This window comes from Cololabis saira, chromosome 15 (assembly GCF_033807715.1).
Source record: "Cololabis saira isolate AMF1-May2022 chromosome 15, fColSai1.1, whole genome shotgun sequence".
Taxonomy (NCBI): Eukaryota; Metazoa; Chordata; class Actinopteri; order Beloniformes; family Belonidae; genus Cololabis; species Cololabis saira.
This window is the reverse complement of record NC_084601.1, coordinates 11981565-12001888: the sequence shown is the minus strand read 5'-3', so window position 1 is coordinate 12001888 and position 20324 is coordinate 11981565. Positions and strand designations below refer to the sequence as shown.

Genomic DNA, 20324 nt, shown 5'->3' with positions numbered 1-20324 from the left:
TGTGGTATGACCGTGTGTGTGTGTATGTGTATGTGTGTGTGTGTGTGTGTGTGTGTGTGTGTGTGTGTGTGTGTGTGTGTGTGTGTGTGTGTGTGTGTGTGTGTGTGTGTGTGTGTGTGTGTGTGTGTGTGTGTGTGTGTGTGTGTGTGTGTGTGTTTGCGTGCGCGGTCTCCCCTCAAGCAAGGCTTCTCTCCCGGAGATGATTTTGCCACAGTGAGATGACCAAGAATGCTTTTATTAAGTCTATTTCATAAAAATATGATGGGAAGGTTCTGCAGCAGGCTGTAAATGTTTAATTATATGCCGTGAATGAAGATGTTTTTATGGTCTGGGGGAAGACATCTGGAGTAATAATCCGTGCAGACCGAGCGGGCCAGTCAGGTTGAAAACCTGGTCATGAAATCTTTAAATCTTGCTCCACCTTCCCGAGTCTGGAGACACGGATCCCTCCCCACCTGACACAAATGGGAGATTAGAAGAAATGACGAGCTCCCCCTTCTTTGCTTCAGAACACCAGCTCTTTCTACTAACTTCTGTCTTTGTTTTTTTTCTTTTCGTTAAAAAAAAACAAACTTTCTTGCAAATTCCTCCTGGTGGGTCGACGTGTTACTGCCTTTCACTGTGGTTGGAAAGAAATACATGTGATGGCGATTACCGCCGAGCTACTCGACATGTGTAGCTTGTAAAGTAGCGCATCTAAATGCATGACTCAGATGTTAAAGTTGTGGCTTCTCTGACCCTGCGTGGATCTGTTTATCCGCTGTTTACGACGTCCCGGCCTCCTGCGCTGGGTCTTACCTCACAAGAACCCCCAGCTGTGGCACCGCGTCCGTACGGGGTTTCATCGTGATCTTCAGCCCCACTGAGAAAATCAATCAGTAGATAAATCATCATTTCTATTGGCTCTGTTGTCTATGTCTGGTCCCTGTGTCTGTTTGCGTATATATCTGGGATTATGAAGCAATAATCCACCAAAGAAACATTGTTGTTTTTCCATCTGTCCTCCCGTTTCTCAACCAATAGATATAAAGACATCAAAATATCACATTTCCAAATCTGGAATCAGCTGCAATTGAGAAGGTTGGGCTCACGCACCGACCAAAAGGATTCGTGGGTTAAACCAGGGGCTCTGCGGCCTGCTGTCGCGGGTTTGAACCCTAATTTACTCTCGGTGGCCAGAAAAAGACCTCTGACGGCAGCTTTCCGCGATGCATCAGTGACTGCCGTCATAAATGTAGCAGGAACACGGGAGTATTATGAGGTCGGCCGAGCAGAGAGGGAATCGATGAATTATTTTTAAGCATCTGAAGCATTCCATTCAAAGAATAATAATAAATTAACATGGCATATTAACGATGCAGATCATACCGGCCAGAGGCAAATATAAATCTGGACTTTTGAGAAAGAAAAAGACAAAAAAAAATAAAAATCTTGGAGTCCTAAATTAGCCCAAATATGGCTCGTAGCACCTTCTGCATAAGGAAATAACAACTGCAAGCTGTGAATTCACAGTGAGGGACAGATAAAAAGTAAGTGTGGTCTTCAGCTGCTCAGAAATCAACACATCCTCTGAACATCTGAACCTTCCCCTTCATCCATACCAGATGAGGCCCAGTCCCTGAGGATCGTGACCTTTAAAGGAGCCCAGATGGGCCGAGGATGGCCTGGGATTTCTTGGATCCAACCCTGATCAGAGCCAAATTTAGAGCAGAGAAAAGACGAGAGAAAAAGAGGTTGGGTTTGGTAGCTGCACGTCGGTTAGTCCTTTCAAAATGACACAGACGAGCGATGGAGAGATCACCCGGAGGAGTGGCGGAGGTGTACAAGCAAATGGTGTTTACTTTCATTTAAAAGGTCAGGGTGCTTCACCCGGACAGGTACGCCAAAGGATCGGGTTGAGTTTGGAATCCCTGAACCAACAGTCGACTTTACGTCGTCTAACCCGTGCAGATGTGAGAGGATCCAACTCTGGGATCCGTGCACGAGCACGTGCAGCCTGCAGTCCTCCGTGCTCTTGCATCCGTCGGTGAATGTCAGCAAAGAACACGCATTTGAACATTTCAGTGTCAGCTCGCAGCATCACATAAATAGAATCAGAGTCAATGCACGCTCATTACCATGGTGATGTTGTTATGGCAACCAATCAAAGCTGAAATGAGCTAATGGATGGCAATTTGTTCAGACTTTCTGTTCCCCCCCAAAAAAACCTGCGCTGCAGAGAAGCAACTGAAAACAAGATGTGATTTGATGACTGTTCTCACTTTGCTCACACGAACATGAGAATGTGCTAAAATAAATCACTATATGTTAGTCTGACGTGTTGTGTTTGGCTGAAGCTCTTCCTCCAAAGGCATAAACACACACTAAACTCTTGTTTTCTTCTTTTAGTCACCTGAATCTTATTGTTTTAGTGGTTTCTTTACCATTAAAGCCATGATGGCTCTATCCAACCCAATGCAGAAAGTTCTACATCAACATTTTAGATCATTTCAAGAGGCATGAGGTGGCTAAAACTGGAATATCAACCCAAGAACTATAGCGAATGTGTCACAGAGCAGAAACTTGCAGGAGGAACTCTTCAGTTTCTCCTTCCAAAAGAGGGGAAAAGACAATAATACACAGCCTCTACGCAGGGCTCTGCTCTTTCTCAGCGTAACGCGAAGGGGCCTGGCAACACATGAAGTGACAAAAGGGGCGCGAAATTGACTTTATGAGCAGATATTTCCACATCTGTATTTTTCTGCGCTCCGGTTTTGTTCCACGTGGCTCATTAATGGAGGTGCAGCCCAGATGAAGTGGTTCAAGCAGCAGCGATGAAGGTAAAGCACTGGCTTAAAGATGTCTCTGCTGACCTGATGAAGTCAGATCATTGCGAGACTGTGGCCTAGTTGTGTAGGACGCAGCTGTTGAATTTGACAGTTCTTCCTGAGATAACTCTCCCAGGAGTTTTGGGATTGTGGGAAAACACATTGTTGGCCACTTTTTGGACACGGGGAGGATTCGTGTTGTGGATGTGTGCGGACAGGGAAGTTTGCAGCAAGGTCACGCCGGTCAAACGCAGCCTCGTGTGAACTAGGTACGTTTGTCTAAACAGTTTTGTCCTGCAAGCTTACGTGTCTGGGTGTTTTCAGGCTGGACTGCGCCGTTACTGTACGTGTCCTGTGTAGTTTCCTCTCCGTGCTCCAGAACGCATCTAAAAATACCGTGGACTCAAGAGGAAAAGAAGTGAGGATGGGAAAGCATTTACAGAAGCACAAGAGCAGCACGCCACTTCTTCCCAAATACAGCAGCATGGGAGGGAGACCTGCAAACACGCAGCATTTTTTTTCTCCAATCTGCTGTAATCTGTCACTATAAAATCCAAATGTGCTTTTTTGATGTGTGTGTGTGTGTGTGTGTGTCGGCACCCAGAGCAACCCAGGGTGGTAGTGTACTCTCATTAGGGTAATTTCCCTCTGTTTACCCAATTCAAAGCAGCTTTTTGGGAGCTGCAGATAGAAGGGGAGATCAACATGAGGAGGAGGAGGAGACAATCTGGATGGGAAGGAGCAGCTCTCTCCGCTGCAGAGAGCACACACAGCTGAGGAGCAGACTGGGAGCCTTACCTCTCCTCGGAGATGAAAAACATTCATATCAGCCACTGAACAGTCGGACTGCGCTCGATGCCGCCATGTATTTTGGTACGTAAACGCACCACTATTCTTTTTTTTTTCTTTTTCTTTTTTTGTGTGCGTGCCGATAATAGCGGTGTCACTTGTTGCATATTATATTAGAAACGAGCTTGGTGAAGTCAGTCACCTGCACAGTTAAAAATGCACATTATGTAAACTGGAAATCTGGTTTGGTCTCGTTTTTGTCTTTAAATTCCGCTTTAGATTTAGATGTAACGTCAGATTAGTAAGTCTATATGGTCGGCAAACAGATATAGCCCGAAGATTTTTTAGAGGGAGAAAAAAAAATACTTTTATGCTTTGAATACATATAAACTCTCACTCACAGGCTGGTAAAGTCGGCGAAGACACAAGCAGGAGTTGGTTTGGAAAGGACCGGTGTGATAGTCCGGCTCCCTGATGTGACATGTCAGGTCGGAGTGATGGATGTGTAGTTCACGGACCTCGGAGTCTGTGCGTCTGAAGCATGATTTATGGTTGCGCGTTAAATCGACGGCGGAGGGTACGCGGTACGGTGCGCGTCGCAGCGTACCCTACGCCGTAAGCTCTGCGTTGGTGTAACGCGGAACCATAAATCAGCCTTGAGAAGTTTCATGTGCAAATGCTCAGCTCAAGCACGCGTAAAGTTGCCATAGAAAGTTACACGTGTGTGTGTGTGTGTGTGTGCGTGTGCGTGTGCGTGTGTGTGTGCGCGTGTGCGTGCGTGCTTGCGTGCGTGCGTGTGTGCGTGTGTGCGTGTGTGTGCGTGTGTGTGTGTGTGTGTGTGTGTGTGTGCAATCAGCCTAATGGCGTAGCGGATGGGTGTTGTTAGATTTTGGCGGTGATGATTACAAAAACGCGCCGGGAATCAAAACTGTAATCAAGTCCAGAACATGAACCTCAACAATCGCGACTTAACGAGTCGCTTATCGCAGGGGAATGTGCGTGTGTGCGTGCGTGACTTCAGTTTGATCTATTATATTTCATTATGAAGTTATTTCAATAGTGTGTGGGAAATACCTCTGAGCAAATACAAAAAATATACCCAACAGATGGCAGAAGAAGTTAGGGACGTGTGAATAATAATAATAATAATAATAGTCTGCACATGAAGTGCTATCATCCAAATATGCAGCACCTTCATGTGAAGAATAAGTACAGCGCCTTAACCATTAGTTTTGCAATATATTCTGCAATTTAGCCCATAACATGTTGTTTTTATATGTAATCTCTTAATCAGCAAACAAAACTGAACATGTAACCATATAACCATATGTGCAACAATCATAAGTGCAATATCCATGCAATACCTGTCTACCTCACACTCATTCTACCTGTTTTTTTGCACTGTTTTTCTTCCTTTGCACTATTTTTTTATCTTATATATTTTTTTATCGTTTTATCTCCACTGCAATGTGTATATACTGTCCATATTTTGTAATTATATATATCTTTTACTTTTTTACCTTTTTACCTGCCTCTCCCCTGCCGTGCTGTCTCTCAGGTAACGCGTGTCACAGCGCTCTGCAGCCGCTGGCTCGTCCCACGCTGGGCCGGAACCAGCCCTCCCCGGACCCCAAAGCCCTCATCCCCTTCCACCTGCTGCCCGGATTCCCTGACGTGAGTATTGTCAGTCATCGTGACTGTCATGGCAACCGCCCGGCCACCTCATGCTCTTTTTTTATTAAAACTTTCATCCTTTACAGTAACTTCTTCTTTTTTTCTGCAAGTGGAGGAGTTTATTTAATGGAACTGTGTACTCGGTGTGGAGTTAAACGTTTATCCAGCCCGCTGTATGAGGACGCTGCCTACACCTTTCCAAATATATCACCTGTGATGCAGCAAGCAGTGACATTTCCACACAACCTGGTGGTGGTGGTGGTGTCGGGGGGGGGGGGGGGGGGGGGGGGTCCTTAATATTCTTCATGCAGCGCTTTTCTTAGAGCCGTTTGCCTCGTTGTTTGTGAAGGGAATGAATGCTGGCCAAGTCCAGGCCCTGAGGAGAGTAGACGCTTCAAGTGGGGCTGAGAGCGGATGTGTGATTTGCAAAGAAATAATTCCACTGATTCATTTTTTTTTTCTGTCATGACTCATTGTAGTATTAGAAATGTAGCAAATACTTGTGTGTGCACCTGTTTCATCCATCCATCAATTAGGAATGAGCGATATTTTACTGTTCACGATAAACCGTCAAAAAAATTCCCCACGGTAAGAATTTGTCATCTCCCGGTAAAAACGATAAATTCCCGTTGATGACGTTTTTGTGTAAAGCCGGATTTATGGTTCTGCGTTAAATCGACGCACAACGTACGTGTGCGTGAAAGAAAGAAAGAAAGAAAGAAAGAAAGAAAGAAAGAAAGAAAGAAAGAAAGAAAGAAAGAAAGAAAGAAAGAAAGAAAGAAAGAAAGAAAGAAAGAAAGAGGATCAATTCCCGTTGATGACGTTTTTGTGTAACAAACATGGCGGATCTGAGAGCGAGGAGCTTGAATCATTACAGTTTTGCAGTAAAGGGGGACTCATTTAATTGGTTTTTATTAATTCAATTTAATTGGTGTAGTTTAGTAGCATTTAGTATTCTTTTAGAGCAGTGTTTTGGGGGCTCCAAAGACTGAATGTGGTGATAGATTTATAGTTAAAAAGGTGGAGTTGAATTGGTATTTTTTTTTATCGTCATTTTTATCGTTATTGGGATAAATGCCAGAAATTATCGTGATACATTTTTTAGTCCATACCGCCCATCCATCCATCCATCCATCCATCCATCCATCCATCCATCCATCCATCCATCCATCCATCCATCCATCCATCCATCCATCCATCCATCCATCCATCCATCCATCCATCCATCCATCCATCCATCCATCCAGCAGGGGGCTGGATTCTGTCTGGGTTGTCACCGGGTGAGAGGGGGGTTGCACCCTGGACAGGACTCCGGTCTGGTTCTTCTCAACTAATTACAAATGACAGCGTTCCTTTGTGTTTTCTCACTTACGGACTCTAAGCCTGAAAAAGTCAGTCATTTCTAACGTCTGATGTGGTTTTTAGACTTTCAGACTCAGACTAGTTTAACAGCTTTAGTTTAGTTTTACAGTTGCATGTATGTTTACTGTTGAATTCCTGGGCTTTGATCCTGCAGCGTCCTGCATTTATTGTCTGTGTGTTTCAACCCGCTTACCTCACATCGCCACGTTGTGTGTCGTCTCCTTTACTTTGGCTACCTGGTCGCAGATCTTTTCCAGTTCATCTCCTGCTGGCATCTGCGCCGTCACTCACCTTTGTTTGGCATCTTTTCTCACTTTCAAAAGGAGGTTAACCTTTCTTTGGTTTCTTTTTCTCTCTTCTTCCTTTATTACTGTAACTCAAGATTATTTGTCTTTAAACCTTTGGCATTTTTCACCTATTTCAATTTCTCTTTCTCTGGATAATCTTTGACGCAAATGGAAATTAAGAAATTTCAAATTACCCCATTCTCCCGGTCTGCAGCTGGAAAAATATTATCTCGTCTGCAAAATGTCTCTGCAGGGATGTAATTTGGAGATTTACAATGTTCTCTTTTCCTGAGCTACGCAGCTGGAATCACATACATATATACATATATACATACATAGTCTGAAACATCTGTACTTATAAACTGCCGTTAACTGCTGACTACTGTCCTAATGAATAACTCATCATATTGGTAATTACATTTTAGGGAATAAAACTCCAAACTATTATATGATAAAAATAACATTTTTCTCATCTTATTTAAAACAAAAGTGGCATCAATTCCCTTTTTTTTAAGCAACTCTGTGTACATAACGTAAGTGACACCCCTGAGATCAGTGAAACAGGCAGCATTTTTGAGTTTTAGATTTCAAAATAATTTCAAGTGATCGTGGTTAAAGAAGAAGAAGAAAGAAAAACATCACAGTATCTCAAGTATATCCAGTCTCCTCTGTATTTAACCTGTGTGTGTGTGTGGGATGTGGGCACATGGCTTAACTCTGGCGCTCTGCGTTTTCTCCTGCATCTGTTTTTGTGTGCGTTTCTTTTTCCTGCTGCATATTTATAAAACTGCATTCTTCTGCATCCTGCATCCTTTCTTCATAGTAGATGCGACATGCAATGGCCTCTGTAAAGCTCTCCCCAGGGTTGGGGGTTTTTTTTGGGTCGGGGGGAGGGTTGGCATCGTCATGGTTACAGGGTTGCCTGTTTGATCGTTTTTTTCTTTAAAAAAAAAGGATGAAAGCAAGAAAATGATCATTTTAGTGACCGCGAACCAAAAACGGCAGACCAATCAACTTGAAATGAGACCAAGCATTCACATGGCCGCCACACCAGGACGCAGATTAATCCAATTAAATTGAATTTTATTTCAATTCAATTTTATTTATATAGTGTCTATTACAACAGAAGTCGTCTCTAGGCGCTTTCCAGAGACCCAGAACATGGAAGAAAAAGAAGAAAAAAACAAATTAGACTGAAAACTGAAACTTGTATATCTTTATTTTCTTCTTTTTGAACAATTAAATCAAGCAGTGTCCACCTTTATAAAAGCTGAAGCTCCCGATTGTGTTCCAGGTGAAAGTATGCGTTCCTTTGCTCGGCCATGTTTCCAGCTGGAAGCGATTTCCTGGAGCTGAGCACGTCTGACATGCTGAGAAGAAGTGTACGCTGCCCGTAACTGATGCCGTAATTGAATTTGATATTTGCTGTGTAAGAAATGGTATAGCAGAGGAAGACTTTTGTCCTTCATTCAGCCGGAGTTAGACACTCACGTGTAGGGGAGAGAAGAACGAAATGACAAAAAGGACGAGCTGGCTTTGGCGCTGGTTAATTATAAAGTACGGCGTGTGAGTGGAGCGTGAGGAAGCGAGTCTATGGGGAGGCCAGAAGGTGACTTTGATTAGATGGAGACAAAAAGTTTAGAGGTAAGCAGATGGAGGGATGGAGGGAAGAGCGGGTGATGAAAGGTCAGACGGCAAAACGGGAGCCCCCAGGGCTGAACGGGGAGTAGGGGGGAAGGCAGGCCGAGAGAGACTGACGTTAAGATGTTCTGCTTCATCCAGAGAAGCACAGTGTCATGAAAGTTTAAACACTAAACCTGGAGACACGTTTAATCTGTCAGAGTAAATCTGAATGATTTGTGTCTCGCTCAACAGGAAAAGGAGCCGTGCATGTTGTCCTGGGGGGTTCTCCTCAGTGTTGTGTACACAAACAGTTGCAGGGAAACAGAGAGATAAGAGCCTCGTGAGTGAACAAGAGCATTCCCGTGTAGCCGTCTCCAGCCATCAGAAGAAGCATGAAAGAGCGCACTATTGATGTTTAAACAGAGAACCAGCGTTGGTGTTCATGAAACGAGCCAAAGCTCCAGCGCATGCAGTACTCGAGTTGTAAAAAAGAATTAGGGGGGATGGTGGATTTTATCATATGGGGACAGATAATTTGTGCTGATTACAAATAATATAATATATTACAAATAATAGCACTGACCAAAACACCTGCAGAAATACTGCAGGAATGACATAGCAGCAGTTAAATGCAGCCTTCTGTAAGCTTTAAATATCCACTGGGCTTACATAAAATACATCAAAACACAACAATAAAAAACAGTTTTCTGAACTTATCAATATGACTCTGTCCTTCACAGGATAAGTAAAATGGATCACTGCAAAAACTCAAAATCTTAACAAGAATATTTGTCCTATTTCTAGTTAAAATGTCTCATCTTAGTAAAAAAAAATCTCATTACACGTAAAACAAGACTCATCACTGGAAAAAACAACAATTTTCACCTGTTTCAAGTAGATTTTCACTTGAAATAAGTAGAAAAATCTGCCAGTGGAACAAGATTTTTTTGCTTGTAATGAGAAGATAAATCTTGTCCCACTGGCAGATTTTTCTACGTATTTCAAGTGAAAATTTACTTGAAACAGGTGAAAATTGTCAAATAAGTTATCTTTCTGGTGATGACTCTAAATTTTGAAATAGCAGTAAAACCACATTCATGATGAAATGGCATAAGGGATGGAAAGGGGGGATGGCAGTTTTACAGGGGGGATGATTTGGACCGTTTTTATTTCAGGAGGGATGCCATCCCCCCTCATCCCCCCTCATCCCCCCTCAATTCGAGTACTGGTCGCATGTGCAGCGATTTCAGGAGCTGGCTCTTAATAACGTACTTTTTTATATTCGGGCCATCCTGCCTCCTTTCATTGCTTGTCTGGTCAGATGGATTTAAGTTTAGGTAATAGCTTTGTTTGGCTTTTGTTACACAAAGCTCATTATTTCCAGTTCATCGAGATGCGAGGAGCGTTCGGATGTTTGATCAGGTGGAAATTCTCTAAACTATGTTAGAATGCAAGCAAATTAGTTCAGATTTGGTGTTTTAAGTCAGTTTCTCCCAACCCGGGGTCCGGGCCCCCCCTGGGGGGGCTCCAGAGATCTCTGAGGGGGCGCGAAACTTTGTCTGCTTTGAAATTATGCAGTTGTAAATTTATATTTGCGAATGAGTCATTCATAAGACATTGTTAGGAATAATTTATGAATGTCTTGAATATTTTTTGTGTTTTTTATACACTGGTGACAAACAGCAAATGATTTAATTCCTTATTATCATACCATTGCTCAATATTTAATCCCCTCCGACAGGTTGTTAAAGGAAAAATGTTAAAAAATGTTGGTCTCATATTAAGAAGAGACATTTTTCAGAAATATTTTTATGTCCTTTTATGTCCTTTTGTGCGTATTTTATACATTGTTGACATTGGAGAAAAACAAAGTCATATGTATACAGAGTAAACCAAAGAGAAAGGTATCAAAAAAACATAATTAGTGTTCTTTTTTTCAATTAAAGACTATTTTGGTGCTAGTACGTACGGGTCGGGGGGCCCGGCTGGTCTTAGACATAAGTAGGGGGGGGGGGCAAGGAAAAAAGGTTGGGAACCACTGACAAAAGCGCTAATGACTCTAAACATTGTTACATGTGCTTCTTGAAGTAATTATATTACACAACTGTCACTCACACGGGCTAATTCAGCATATAAAAATATAAAAGACAAGTGGCTAACTACGGTACAGTAGGGGTGCGATTTAACTGGCTGATATCGGATAGTTCCTCCCTGCGTGCAGATCCAGATCTACTCACTAATTTCGGTGTAAATATGGCGACTGACAGATGAAAATAGCAGCTGGATATGCCGCTTGTGTTCATGCTAAATGCTGCCCTGAGGTTCGCAGCGTTGCCTCACAGCAGGAAGGTTCCCGGCTAAAACCCCAGCCGGGTCTGGATTGGGTGTGTCTTCCCCCGCCGGAGAGGGAGCTTGCTGGGTTCATCAGTGGTTCTAAACGACTGTAAATGCACATCGTCTTTTATTCTCTGCGTGACCCTGTGATGGAGAAAATGAATGTTTTATACTCCGTTGTTTTTAAGGTGTTTCCTGGATTTAAGGGCGTATCTGCATCACTAGGTGGCAGTACAAACCGAGGGGTAGGGAGTGCAGCAGAGACTGGCATCAGGCCTAAATCTTAGTGTGCGGTTGTACTTGTCGCCCTCGGAGACGGCATGGTACTTAGCAACTCTACTGCCACTTGAGAGGCTTTGTGTCATCTTGGTTGATCCCACTTTTTAAAAAAAATGTTTAACCTGCCACCTTAGAAGGTGATTTTTCGATCATTTAAAGCAGTGTCTCCCAACCTGTGGTCCGGGCCCCCCCTGGGGGGGGGCATAGATCTCTGGGGGGGCGCGAAACTTTGTCTGCTTTGAGGATATGCTGTTGTAAAAATTATATTTACACATGTTAAATAAATGAAAAATCATAATAACACACCTAATGGAATACAGTAATCCAAGTCTGTATAAACCCACTTAGAAATATATTTTGGTCATTTTAAAATACTTATTTATCAGGATAAAAACTTAAAAACGTATTATTAGATCATTATTCAACATTTAATCATACTACTACTCCGACAGGTTGTTAAGGGAAAAATGTAAAAAAATGTTGCTCTCATATTAAAAGAGACATTTTTCAGAAATATTTTTATGTCCTTGCAATTATTTTTTGTGCGTATTTTATACATTGGTGACACAAAAGGAAGGTGAGAAAAACAAAGTACAGGGTAAACCAAAAAGAAATGTATCAAAAAAACATAATTAATGTTCATTTTTTCAATTAAAGGTTTGTAACGAATAACTTTACTGTTTTGATGCCAGTACGTACGGGTTGGGGGGGCCCGGCTGGTCTTAGATACAAGTAGGGGGGTTCCATGGAAAAAATGTTGGGAACCACTGATTTAAAAAGATGAAACATATAGAAATATGATGATTTTGCTTGTTTTGGAAAGTTTTGCTTCCTCTGACCGTCACTCCTGGTACCATTGTTTCAGCGTCGTCCTGCTCCGGTACACGATCCACATGGAGACTGTCTCACAAATATTAGTCGAAATCTTTTGACAGTTAATAAACAGAAAACCAATACTTGTATTTTGGTACCTGGTCTTTTCCACACGTACATATTAGAGCATGTCAGCCCCGCCCTTTAGACGGCCATCATAAAGAGACTAGTAAAATGATCCCATGTACTGTAACGGGGAGCTGGGCAAGCTTTTTCTGCAGCGTCCAGTTTCAGGTGAACCTCCATATTATGAATGTGATGTATGACATCTTTAATCGGTGAATAAACGACATTTGTGACATAGAGATGGAAGCATTTAATTGTATTTTACTGACAATATCATCATTTAGAAAGTATTGATCAGAGGGGAAGTGATGATGCTGCTGTAGCTCCAGTCTTTTCTGACATAATCACCTGATGACGTGATGGTTACGCTCGCCCTTTATTGCAGGTGGATCACATCCACAAAGCTCTGTGTGGCCCAGCTTTGGGGCTAACGTCGCCCCTGAAGAGGAAGGCCAGTTCCTGCGGCGTCTGTCGAGAGAGGGTCAATTCTGAGGTGAGCTTTGTCAGAAAAACACATTATTCAAGCGGTTCTGTGTCTCAGCGTGCATGGCGGTTGACCCGCTAGGGAGGCCAGCTTTTGCAATGAACTGTCTGACTGGTTCTGATAGGGCAGATGTGTGAATATGCTCCATCGTGTGAAATTTGTAGAAAATGAATTAGAAATGTCTATTGTATCAGATTGTTCACAAGAAAGCATTTGATGACTTGTAAAGTGACTAGGGCTGGGGATCGATTCAAATGTCAAGAATCGATTTGATTCCGATTCTTAAAATTCAGAATCAATTATCAAGAATTGATACGATCCGATATTGATTTGGATTAGTGTTATTAAAACTGTTTTTTGAGCTGTTGCATGAATTATATGACTGTAGTTCTGCAACATACAACATACAACTAGTATTATATTGAGATTCAACAGCAAGTATTGCAGCTAATGATGCTGTAAGGACCAATCAGCTCCCAGAATGTTGATAGAACTTCTTTCAGAAACATCGTGTGGGTCAGAATTATCAAACAGATCCAGGGCAGCAAACAGAGGACGAAAGAAATCGGTTTTATTTTTTCCCACATTCCGTTTTTATTTGTTCCATTTTCGGTCTATTTTGGTTTTTCATTTTTGAGAATTTGGTTTTTAGCATTTTTTGCAAATGTAACCCCAAGACAGTATATAAAGTAATGAAATATAGACAATTTATGCAATTATAACCTAACACTGAATCGATTTTTAGGAATTAATATGAGAATCGATTTAGAATTGGGAAATCGATTTTTTCAACACAGGCCTAAAAGTGACCGCACATCACTAACAACAACAGAATTAAACCGCCGGATCTTCACTATTTAATTGTCTTTCGAGTCATGTGTTGTAACGTAAAATTAAAAGACCCTTTCACGTTGGTCAGTTGGCTCACAGTTTTTTATTTACCGCCACGCACGCAGGCCCAGACCTCTTCCCGTTATAGTGGCACAAGGCAGGTGAAGATGATGAAAGCTCTGGACCCCCCAGACTCAAAGATCCAGACCCCTGAACCGGTCACCAAGGAAACCACGTCGCAGATCCTCCCATCACCCCACTCGCAGTCCTCCAGCTCTGACACAACACCAGAAGGTGTGTTTACCTCTCATGCTCGTGAACTTGTGTGTACACAGATGCATGGAACTGTTGCACTCATGATTCAGACTGTATTTTCCCAGTAATGACTTTAACTCTTTGATGTGATAACCCCCCCCCCCCCCTACTTTGGCTTGCACAGTTAGAAGATTAAAGGTTACAGATTATCCTGTGCACCATCTTCATGTCCACGTTTTCTAACCTCGTTCAGATCAAAAAGCATATTGGAAAATGCTTTGACTGTGATTGTTGGGGATCTATGCAGGGCATGTGTGTGTGTGTTTCACTCGCCTGCAGCGCATGTGTGTCTGGAGGCATGTCAGCATTAGAGCATTAGTGTGGAGGTGTCAGAGCACCCAACGCTGCCCACCGTGCACATATATATTTGTGCTTGCAACGATGTGCTGCTTTTGCCTTTTTGTGGGCGTTAAGAAACAAGAACAACACTTCACTGCAAGAAGACCAGAGTTGCAGTGGAAGAAGACGTAGTGGACTTACATATGGGAAGAAGATGAGAGAGAGATAGAGAGAGAAAGAGAGAGTAGGGGATCAGCAAACACACGCCCACTCTGTTAGGCAGAACTAATAATTGTTATTAAAAAGGATCCTGAAATCAGTGCGTGTTCCTCCAAGAGCGAGCGAGTCTCTCGTAAGATAACGCGGTCAAATCCCCGTCTCTGCAAGGCTGCCAGATAAAGCGCTCGCAGGCAGATCCTAGTGGGAGTCCTGAGTTATTACTGTGAATAAAGAAGCTGATAAAGCTTATAATCACCTGTAGCCTGGTGAGTTTATAATTTCACCCAGGAAAGACTGGTGTTTCTGTATGTTTCACGAGCTCAGGCGTTTTTATAGAGAAGTGGAAACTGCTCTCCTTGAATCTGAGGCACTTTTAGAGGGTTCGGTGAATGATGAACTCACCCAGAGTTCATTTATGGCAACAAATCTGTTGGTTATATAGGGCTTTGAGTAGGGCTGTTCGATTTTGCCCAAAAATAAAATCTCGATTTTTTTCTCTCAAAATCCGATTTTCGATTACGATTATTTTGTGAATTGACAAAAGGCAAAGAAATGATTTCAAATATGCTGTTTTTTTATTGAACATTTGCCCCATTGGGCTTTAAGTGCAAACTTTGCTCTTATTAAACCAAAAATGAATGAATAAAGTCCAAAACTCTGTAAAATAAGTTGAAAAAAGGTTTTAAAAAATATAATAAAATATAAAGTTTTATCTCTGAAAAAAAAAGAAAAAAAAGTGAAAAATCGATTTTACGATTTTCACGTTTTAACATCGTTCTAATTACATAATCGCGATTACGATTTAAAATCGATTAATCGAACAGCCCTAGCTTTGAGTAAAGGTGCTCTTTTGTATATAAAAGGGCTGGTGAAGTTAGTTTGGACACCTGTTAAAAGACGACTTCATGAAACCCTCCAGCTGAAACATGGCTGTGTGCCTTAACAAGGACCCACCTCTTTATTTCTCATTTTGATTTGCTCTCCCCTGTGTCTTTGTGTAATTTCATCTCATTCTGCTTTATTCTTCTTTCATCTTTGAAGCATCAGCGTCAATCCCTACCTCAGAGGCAGCAGCATCAAACCGGGGCTCGTCCGAATCACTGAAAGAGCCCTCCGTTAACTCCCTGCCATCCAGTCCCGGCACATCAGAGAAGGGGATGCAGAAGGATGGAGAGGGTCCGGAGACGGAGACAGAAGAGGAGAAAGCAATACGTCTTCTGTACTGCTCCCTCTGCAAGGTGGCCGTGAACTCGGCCTCCCAGCTCCAGGCCCATAACAGCGGTGAGCCAGAAAACCCGCGCTGTCACTCTGCCGTCAGAACTGGGCTCACACGGGGCAGGTTTGATTCTGGTCCGTGCGTCTTGTGGGTTTTTAGGTACCAAACACAAAACGATGCTGGAGGCCAGAAGTGGAGACGGAGCCATCAAGAGCTTCCCGAGAAGCGGGGTCAAAGCCAAGATGGCCGCTCCATCGGAGTCTGCGACCGGCCTCCAGAACAAAACCTTCCATTGTGAGATCTGTGACGTGCACGTGAACTCTGAGACTCAGCTCAAGCAGGTGAGTTGGAGAAGAGTTTTACTAAAAATAAACCACAAACTGTGTTGCAGAGATAAATGCAGAGGTTATTGTCTCCAGCTGTTTTTCTTTTTTATTATCATTTAAAGGTATTAGAGACATTTTTCTTTTTCTTTGACCCAAAAATAAAGAAAGTAACCTAAAATAAAGAAAAAGCAGTTAGTTTATTGATGTTTGGTCCAAATGTAAAGTACCAAGTATGTACCTTGTGTCACCACTGACGTGAATGTAACGTGAATTTTCAGTTTTTATGAAATTAGGGGTGAATTTTGGAGCTCTAACTGACAAATATGAAAGAAGTTACAAGAGATGTTTTTACACGTAATTTAAAACTGACTGGGAGGAAACAGGTTCAAACCAAAGTTCAGCGAAGTGAATCCTGAAATCAACTGATCCACAAACTCAAACAGGAATGTCCCACAACTCCGACCAGAACATTCACTGTCGTTTTCACATCAGTCGCTGAGAAGTCGGAATTTCCACTAAGCTCTGTGTTTTATATTTCCAGATTCTTCACCTAATAAGATAAGGAATCTGGAAGTAATAAATTAATAAATGTATTCACATTCTGGCTCCTTTTTTTGAGGTTTAACCGGCGCTCTTTGAATTACATCATTTTGTGTCTGTTTTTCCTCGGCTCTTACCTGAATAAAAAACGCCTTATTAGCCATAAAACAGATGTCACAGTGAAAATAGTTTTCATTTTGCATGCTTAACAGAAAACACTTAAAAATGCAGCACATTGTGATAAAACCTTGCTGTGATGATGCTCTGTGACATTTAGCAGTAAAAACTTTGGTTTTGTGTCTCATGTGACTGAAAAGTGTTACTCAAGTTAGCACATTTTCTGGCTAATTTTCTGTTATTTCAATGTCTTTAGAGATTTTTAGGACAACGCGAAGAGGGTCAGATTTTATCGATACAAATTGTTTTATTTGGTATATGCGTCACTAAATGTATTAGTTCCTTTTAATTATATAACTGTTTGGTGTTGTGTTTGTATAAGCTGACCTGGTCAGTATGGCTGCTAGCAGCTGCTGAGCCGTGCATAAGGTCATATCTTAGTAATGGCTTTAGGGATTTCTGGGGGCTTGACACATCTGTAGTCAAACCAACAGAATCAGTGGGCAGTTCACAAATCCACGTCACTCCAGTAAAGATCGTCTGCAAGATGCCAGCCTGGTATTTCCTGCTCATTTATACTCTTACCAGCAACTAAAAACAGCCCGAGAGAAGAAAAAAGGATGGCGGGCACCTGTTAGGAGACTCAGCCATCGTGGCCTTGCAGGACTTATAATACATTTAAAATTAAAACAACAACAACTGAAGAACCGTGCATGTTTTATTCCCCATCACCGTCTGAACATCTCACACCTGCCAGTGAGATCAAATGACAGATCCCTCAAGATAACGAGAGGAAAAGATATGAAGCCTCTATTTCAGCGAGCCTTTGGAGTCTGGGTCTGTCTGTTCGTGATGTGACTGTATAGCATCGCTGTGCAGAAGTTAACTTTGGCCAGGTGCTCATGAATATTTAGCGGTTCGCTGCTGATCGCGGGCCACGCTGGCTGTCGCCATCTGTTTGTGCTGGTCAATCAAATCAAAAAGATTTCCAAACCCGCCCGCCATGAATATGTTGTGTCTGACAGTCGGAGCCAGCAGGTTCTAAATATTCTGTTTGAATGGTCAGAATAGGAGCGTTTGATTAAGTTCCCCTTTAATTTCCTCTTCATAAAGTCTCCAAATTTCCGAGCAAATATTTTCCCTTCTCCGTGGAGCCGCTCGCGGCTCTGGGAGCTCTTGTTTTTTTTTTTGCCGCGTGTTGATCTGAGCGTTCCTCTGCAGCACATCAGCAGCCGGAGACACAAGGACCGGGCCGCAGGTAAACCGGCCAAGCCCAAGTTCAGCCCGTACACGTCCACGCAGCGTCACCACGGTCTCCAGGCAGTGAGTACTCCTGTTGATCAGTCTTTGTGTTTGTGTACATGAGCTTATCCTCGAGAGCCTCTTCCAGGAAGCTCCCTTTCCTGCTGCGGGGAAACAAACCTCCAGATACTTTCTGAAGAACAATATTTCCACTGCTGTCCTCCTAAGATGTGTAAAAGGGGACAAAAGGACAGATTCCATGAACCTATTGACGTCATTCTTTTGACATAAACGGGAACTTGTACTGTTAGTCAAGTGCTTAGTTTCTAGGGCTGGAGATCGATTCAAATGTCAAGAATCGATTCCGATTCTTAAGATTGAGAATCGATTATCAAGATTTGATTCGATCCGATTCGAGTCGATTCCGATCTTGATTTGGGTTAGTGTTATTAAAACTGTTTTTTGAGCTGTTGCATGAATTATATGACTGTAGTTATGCAAAATATGAATACTAGTATTATATTGAGATTCAACAGCAAGTATTGGCAGCTAATGATGCTGTAAGGACCAATCAGCTCCCAGAATGCTGATAGAACTGCTTTCAGAAACATCGTGGGTCAGAATTACCAAACAGATCCAGGGAGGAAACAGAGACGGATGAAATCGGGTTTATTTTTTCCCACATTCCATTTTTATTTGTTCCATTTTTGGTCTATTTTGGTTTTTAATTTTTGAGCATTTGGTTTTTAGCATTTTTTGCAAATGTAACCCCAAGACAGTATATAAAGTAATGAAATATAAACAATTTATGCAATTATAACCTAACACTTTAATGTTTTCATACCTTTAAACATATTTAAAGGCAAAAACATGGCAGTTATTCTCGTGTCCAACAAAACATTCCTTTTTTGGGGATAAACAAAAAAATACGCAAAAGTTGCAATGTAATGATGAAAAAAAAAATACATAAATAAATAAAAGAAAAAAAAATAAATTTAAAAATTTAAAAAATCGATCTTTAGACATATGAATCGATTTCTAGGAATTAATATGAGAATCGATTTAGAATTGGGAAATCGATTTTTTCCTTTCCTGGGAGAAAAAAAAATCTTTATTGCAGATTGTTTTTGTCTTGTTTTCAGATAAGGTTGACTTTACTCAAGAACCAGGAGCCGAACAAACCTCTGGCGGCTTCCCTCCTGCAGCGTCACGTGTCCGTGGCTGCTGCCTTGGCGTCATTGCCCCATTTCTCCCTTCAGCCTGCCACGAACTCCAGCCCCGCCCTGTTTCACGCTCAGCCGCTCCCCCCGGCGCTGCTGCACCCGGGACCCGGACCCATCTGCTCGCCACACACCTCGGTCCTGTTCTCGCCCTACTGACCCCGCCGGCGACCCGGTCGCCTGTGAACGGCGGCTGAAAGCAGACCCGCGGGAGAGCCCGTCCTCCACATACCAGAGTGGAGCCTTTGTTGGGGCTGAAACCCCGAACACAAACCACAGACGAGAAGGAGATCACTTGAAAGTGTGGCCGTGCCGGTGAACGCAGACATGTAGCCGTCAGAGACGTCCAGAGTTGATGCTAAACAGATGCAGGAAGGAGCCTCGCTGATCCTCGTCCAACCTCATTGGTCCTGGTAACTGTGTGTGAGTTTTCTGCAGATATTTACACGTAGTGGTGTGAAAAACTTTGGTTACCAGGGTCAAACTTTCTTTACCTGAAATATTTCTTCAATATGTTGTTTACATCTTTTACAAAGTGAATCTACCCACTCCACCTTGTGCTAAGGCCTTGACTGAGTTTCTTGTGTTTATTTCAACCTTTTTGGCATTTTTCGTACATTTATGAATGTTCTTCTTTTTTTTTAATGTAATTTGTCGCTACCGCAGCCTTTCAGTTCTTGTTTTGGAGGTTTGCACCGGGTCACCGAATCACCATGACCTCTGCGTACTTAATGAATGCTGTTTCCTTGATTACGGCCTGAACTGAGAAGACGGTGGGACTAACGATGCTTTGCTCGCTTCTCCTAACCTTCAGCACCCTTGTGGACATCAGTTAATAAGATTAATTATCAGAGTACAAGATATCCGCTCCGGCCGGCCTGTGACTGATTATCGTTGGAAGGAAATCTTCACGTTTGCATCACCAAGGCGTCCATGATTATCATTGCGAACAAGCCAAAGCATCAACGGCTCATTGGGGTTTGAGACCTTAACTAATCAGGCTAATTAAGGTAGAGCGCTCACATCCAGCGGGATTCCTTCCCCTCTCGTTTAAAACATGCTAATCTTGCTTAAAATGCTGGGAGTAAAATTCACCCCTTAAGTGTTTGATGTTTGTTCATCCTCTGCTCACGGCGACGGAGGGTTTGACCACGGGGGCCAATTTAGCATGCCACTCTAAGTACGAATGTCATTAGCAGCTTGATTATTTTCCAATAAACACTTGCTGTGGATACTTATTGATTGTAAAGGGTTATGTTTCTTTCTGAAGGTAAAAGTGCATTGACTCATGTCAATGGAACCAGAACCAATGAAGGTGCGATGTAATGGAAACAACATCCATCTTTTGTTTTTAAGCAGCTTGTATAAGAGCTCGCCAGAAGAGTAAACACACGGAGACGGACTCGGACATCATGTCCTCCCAAACACATAAATCGCTGTG

General features: G+C 42.4%; 1 protein-coding gene across 3 annotated transcripts; it reads left to right on the top strand.

Moving 5' to 3' along the window:
- Positions 1-3038: 3038 nt before the first annotated feature.
- LOC133461084 (zinc finger protein 385D-like) lies at positions 3039-20108 on the top strand. 3 transcript variants are annotated; one of them, XM_061741856.1, is made up of 9 exons: positions 3039-3076; positions 3478-3680; positions 5155-5270; positions 12480-12587; positions 13535-13703; positions 15264-15503; positions 15598-15779; positions 17643-17744; positions 18806-20108. In XM_061741856.1, the coding sequence occupies exons 2-9, from the start codon at positions 3539-3541 to the stop codon at positions 19040-19042; spliced, it is 1296 nt and encodes a 431-aa protein (XP_061597840.1). In that variant the 5' UTR covers positions 3039-3076; positions 3478-3538; the 3' UTR covers positions 19043-20108. The 3 variants fall into 3 exon arrangements, 2 of the variants coding, with proteins under 2 accessions (XP_061597840.1, XP_061597839.1); XR_009784167.1 differs by lacking the exon at positions 3039-3076 and having other exon boundaries at positions 3384-3680; positions 18806-19306; positions 19550-20108; XM_061741855.1 differs by lacking the exon at positions 3039-3076 and having other exon boundaries at positions 3384-3680.
- The last annotated feature ends 216 nt before the right edge of the window (positions 20109-20324 follow it).

Excerpts from the sequence above, each read along its gene's own strand:
- LOC133461084 (XM_061741856.1), top strand. The coding sequence starts at position 3,539 with ATGGGAAGGAGCAGCTCTCTCCGCTGCAGAGAGCACACACAGCTGAGG. Across the intron at positions 12,588-13,534 it reads GAGAGAGGGTCAATTCTGAG|GCCCAGACCTCTTCCCGTTA; the intron begins GTGAGCTTTGTC and ends CCACGCACGCAG. Across the intron at positions 15,504-15,597 it reads GCTCCAGGCCCATAACAGCG|GTACCAAACACAAAACGATG; the intron begins GTGAGCCAGAAA and ends GTGGGTTTTTAG.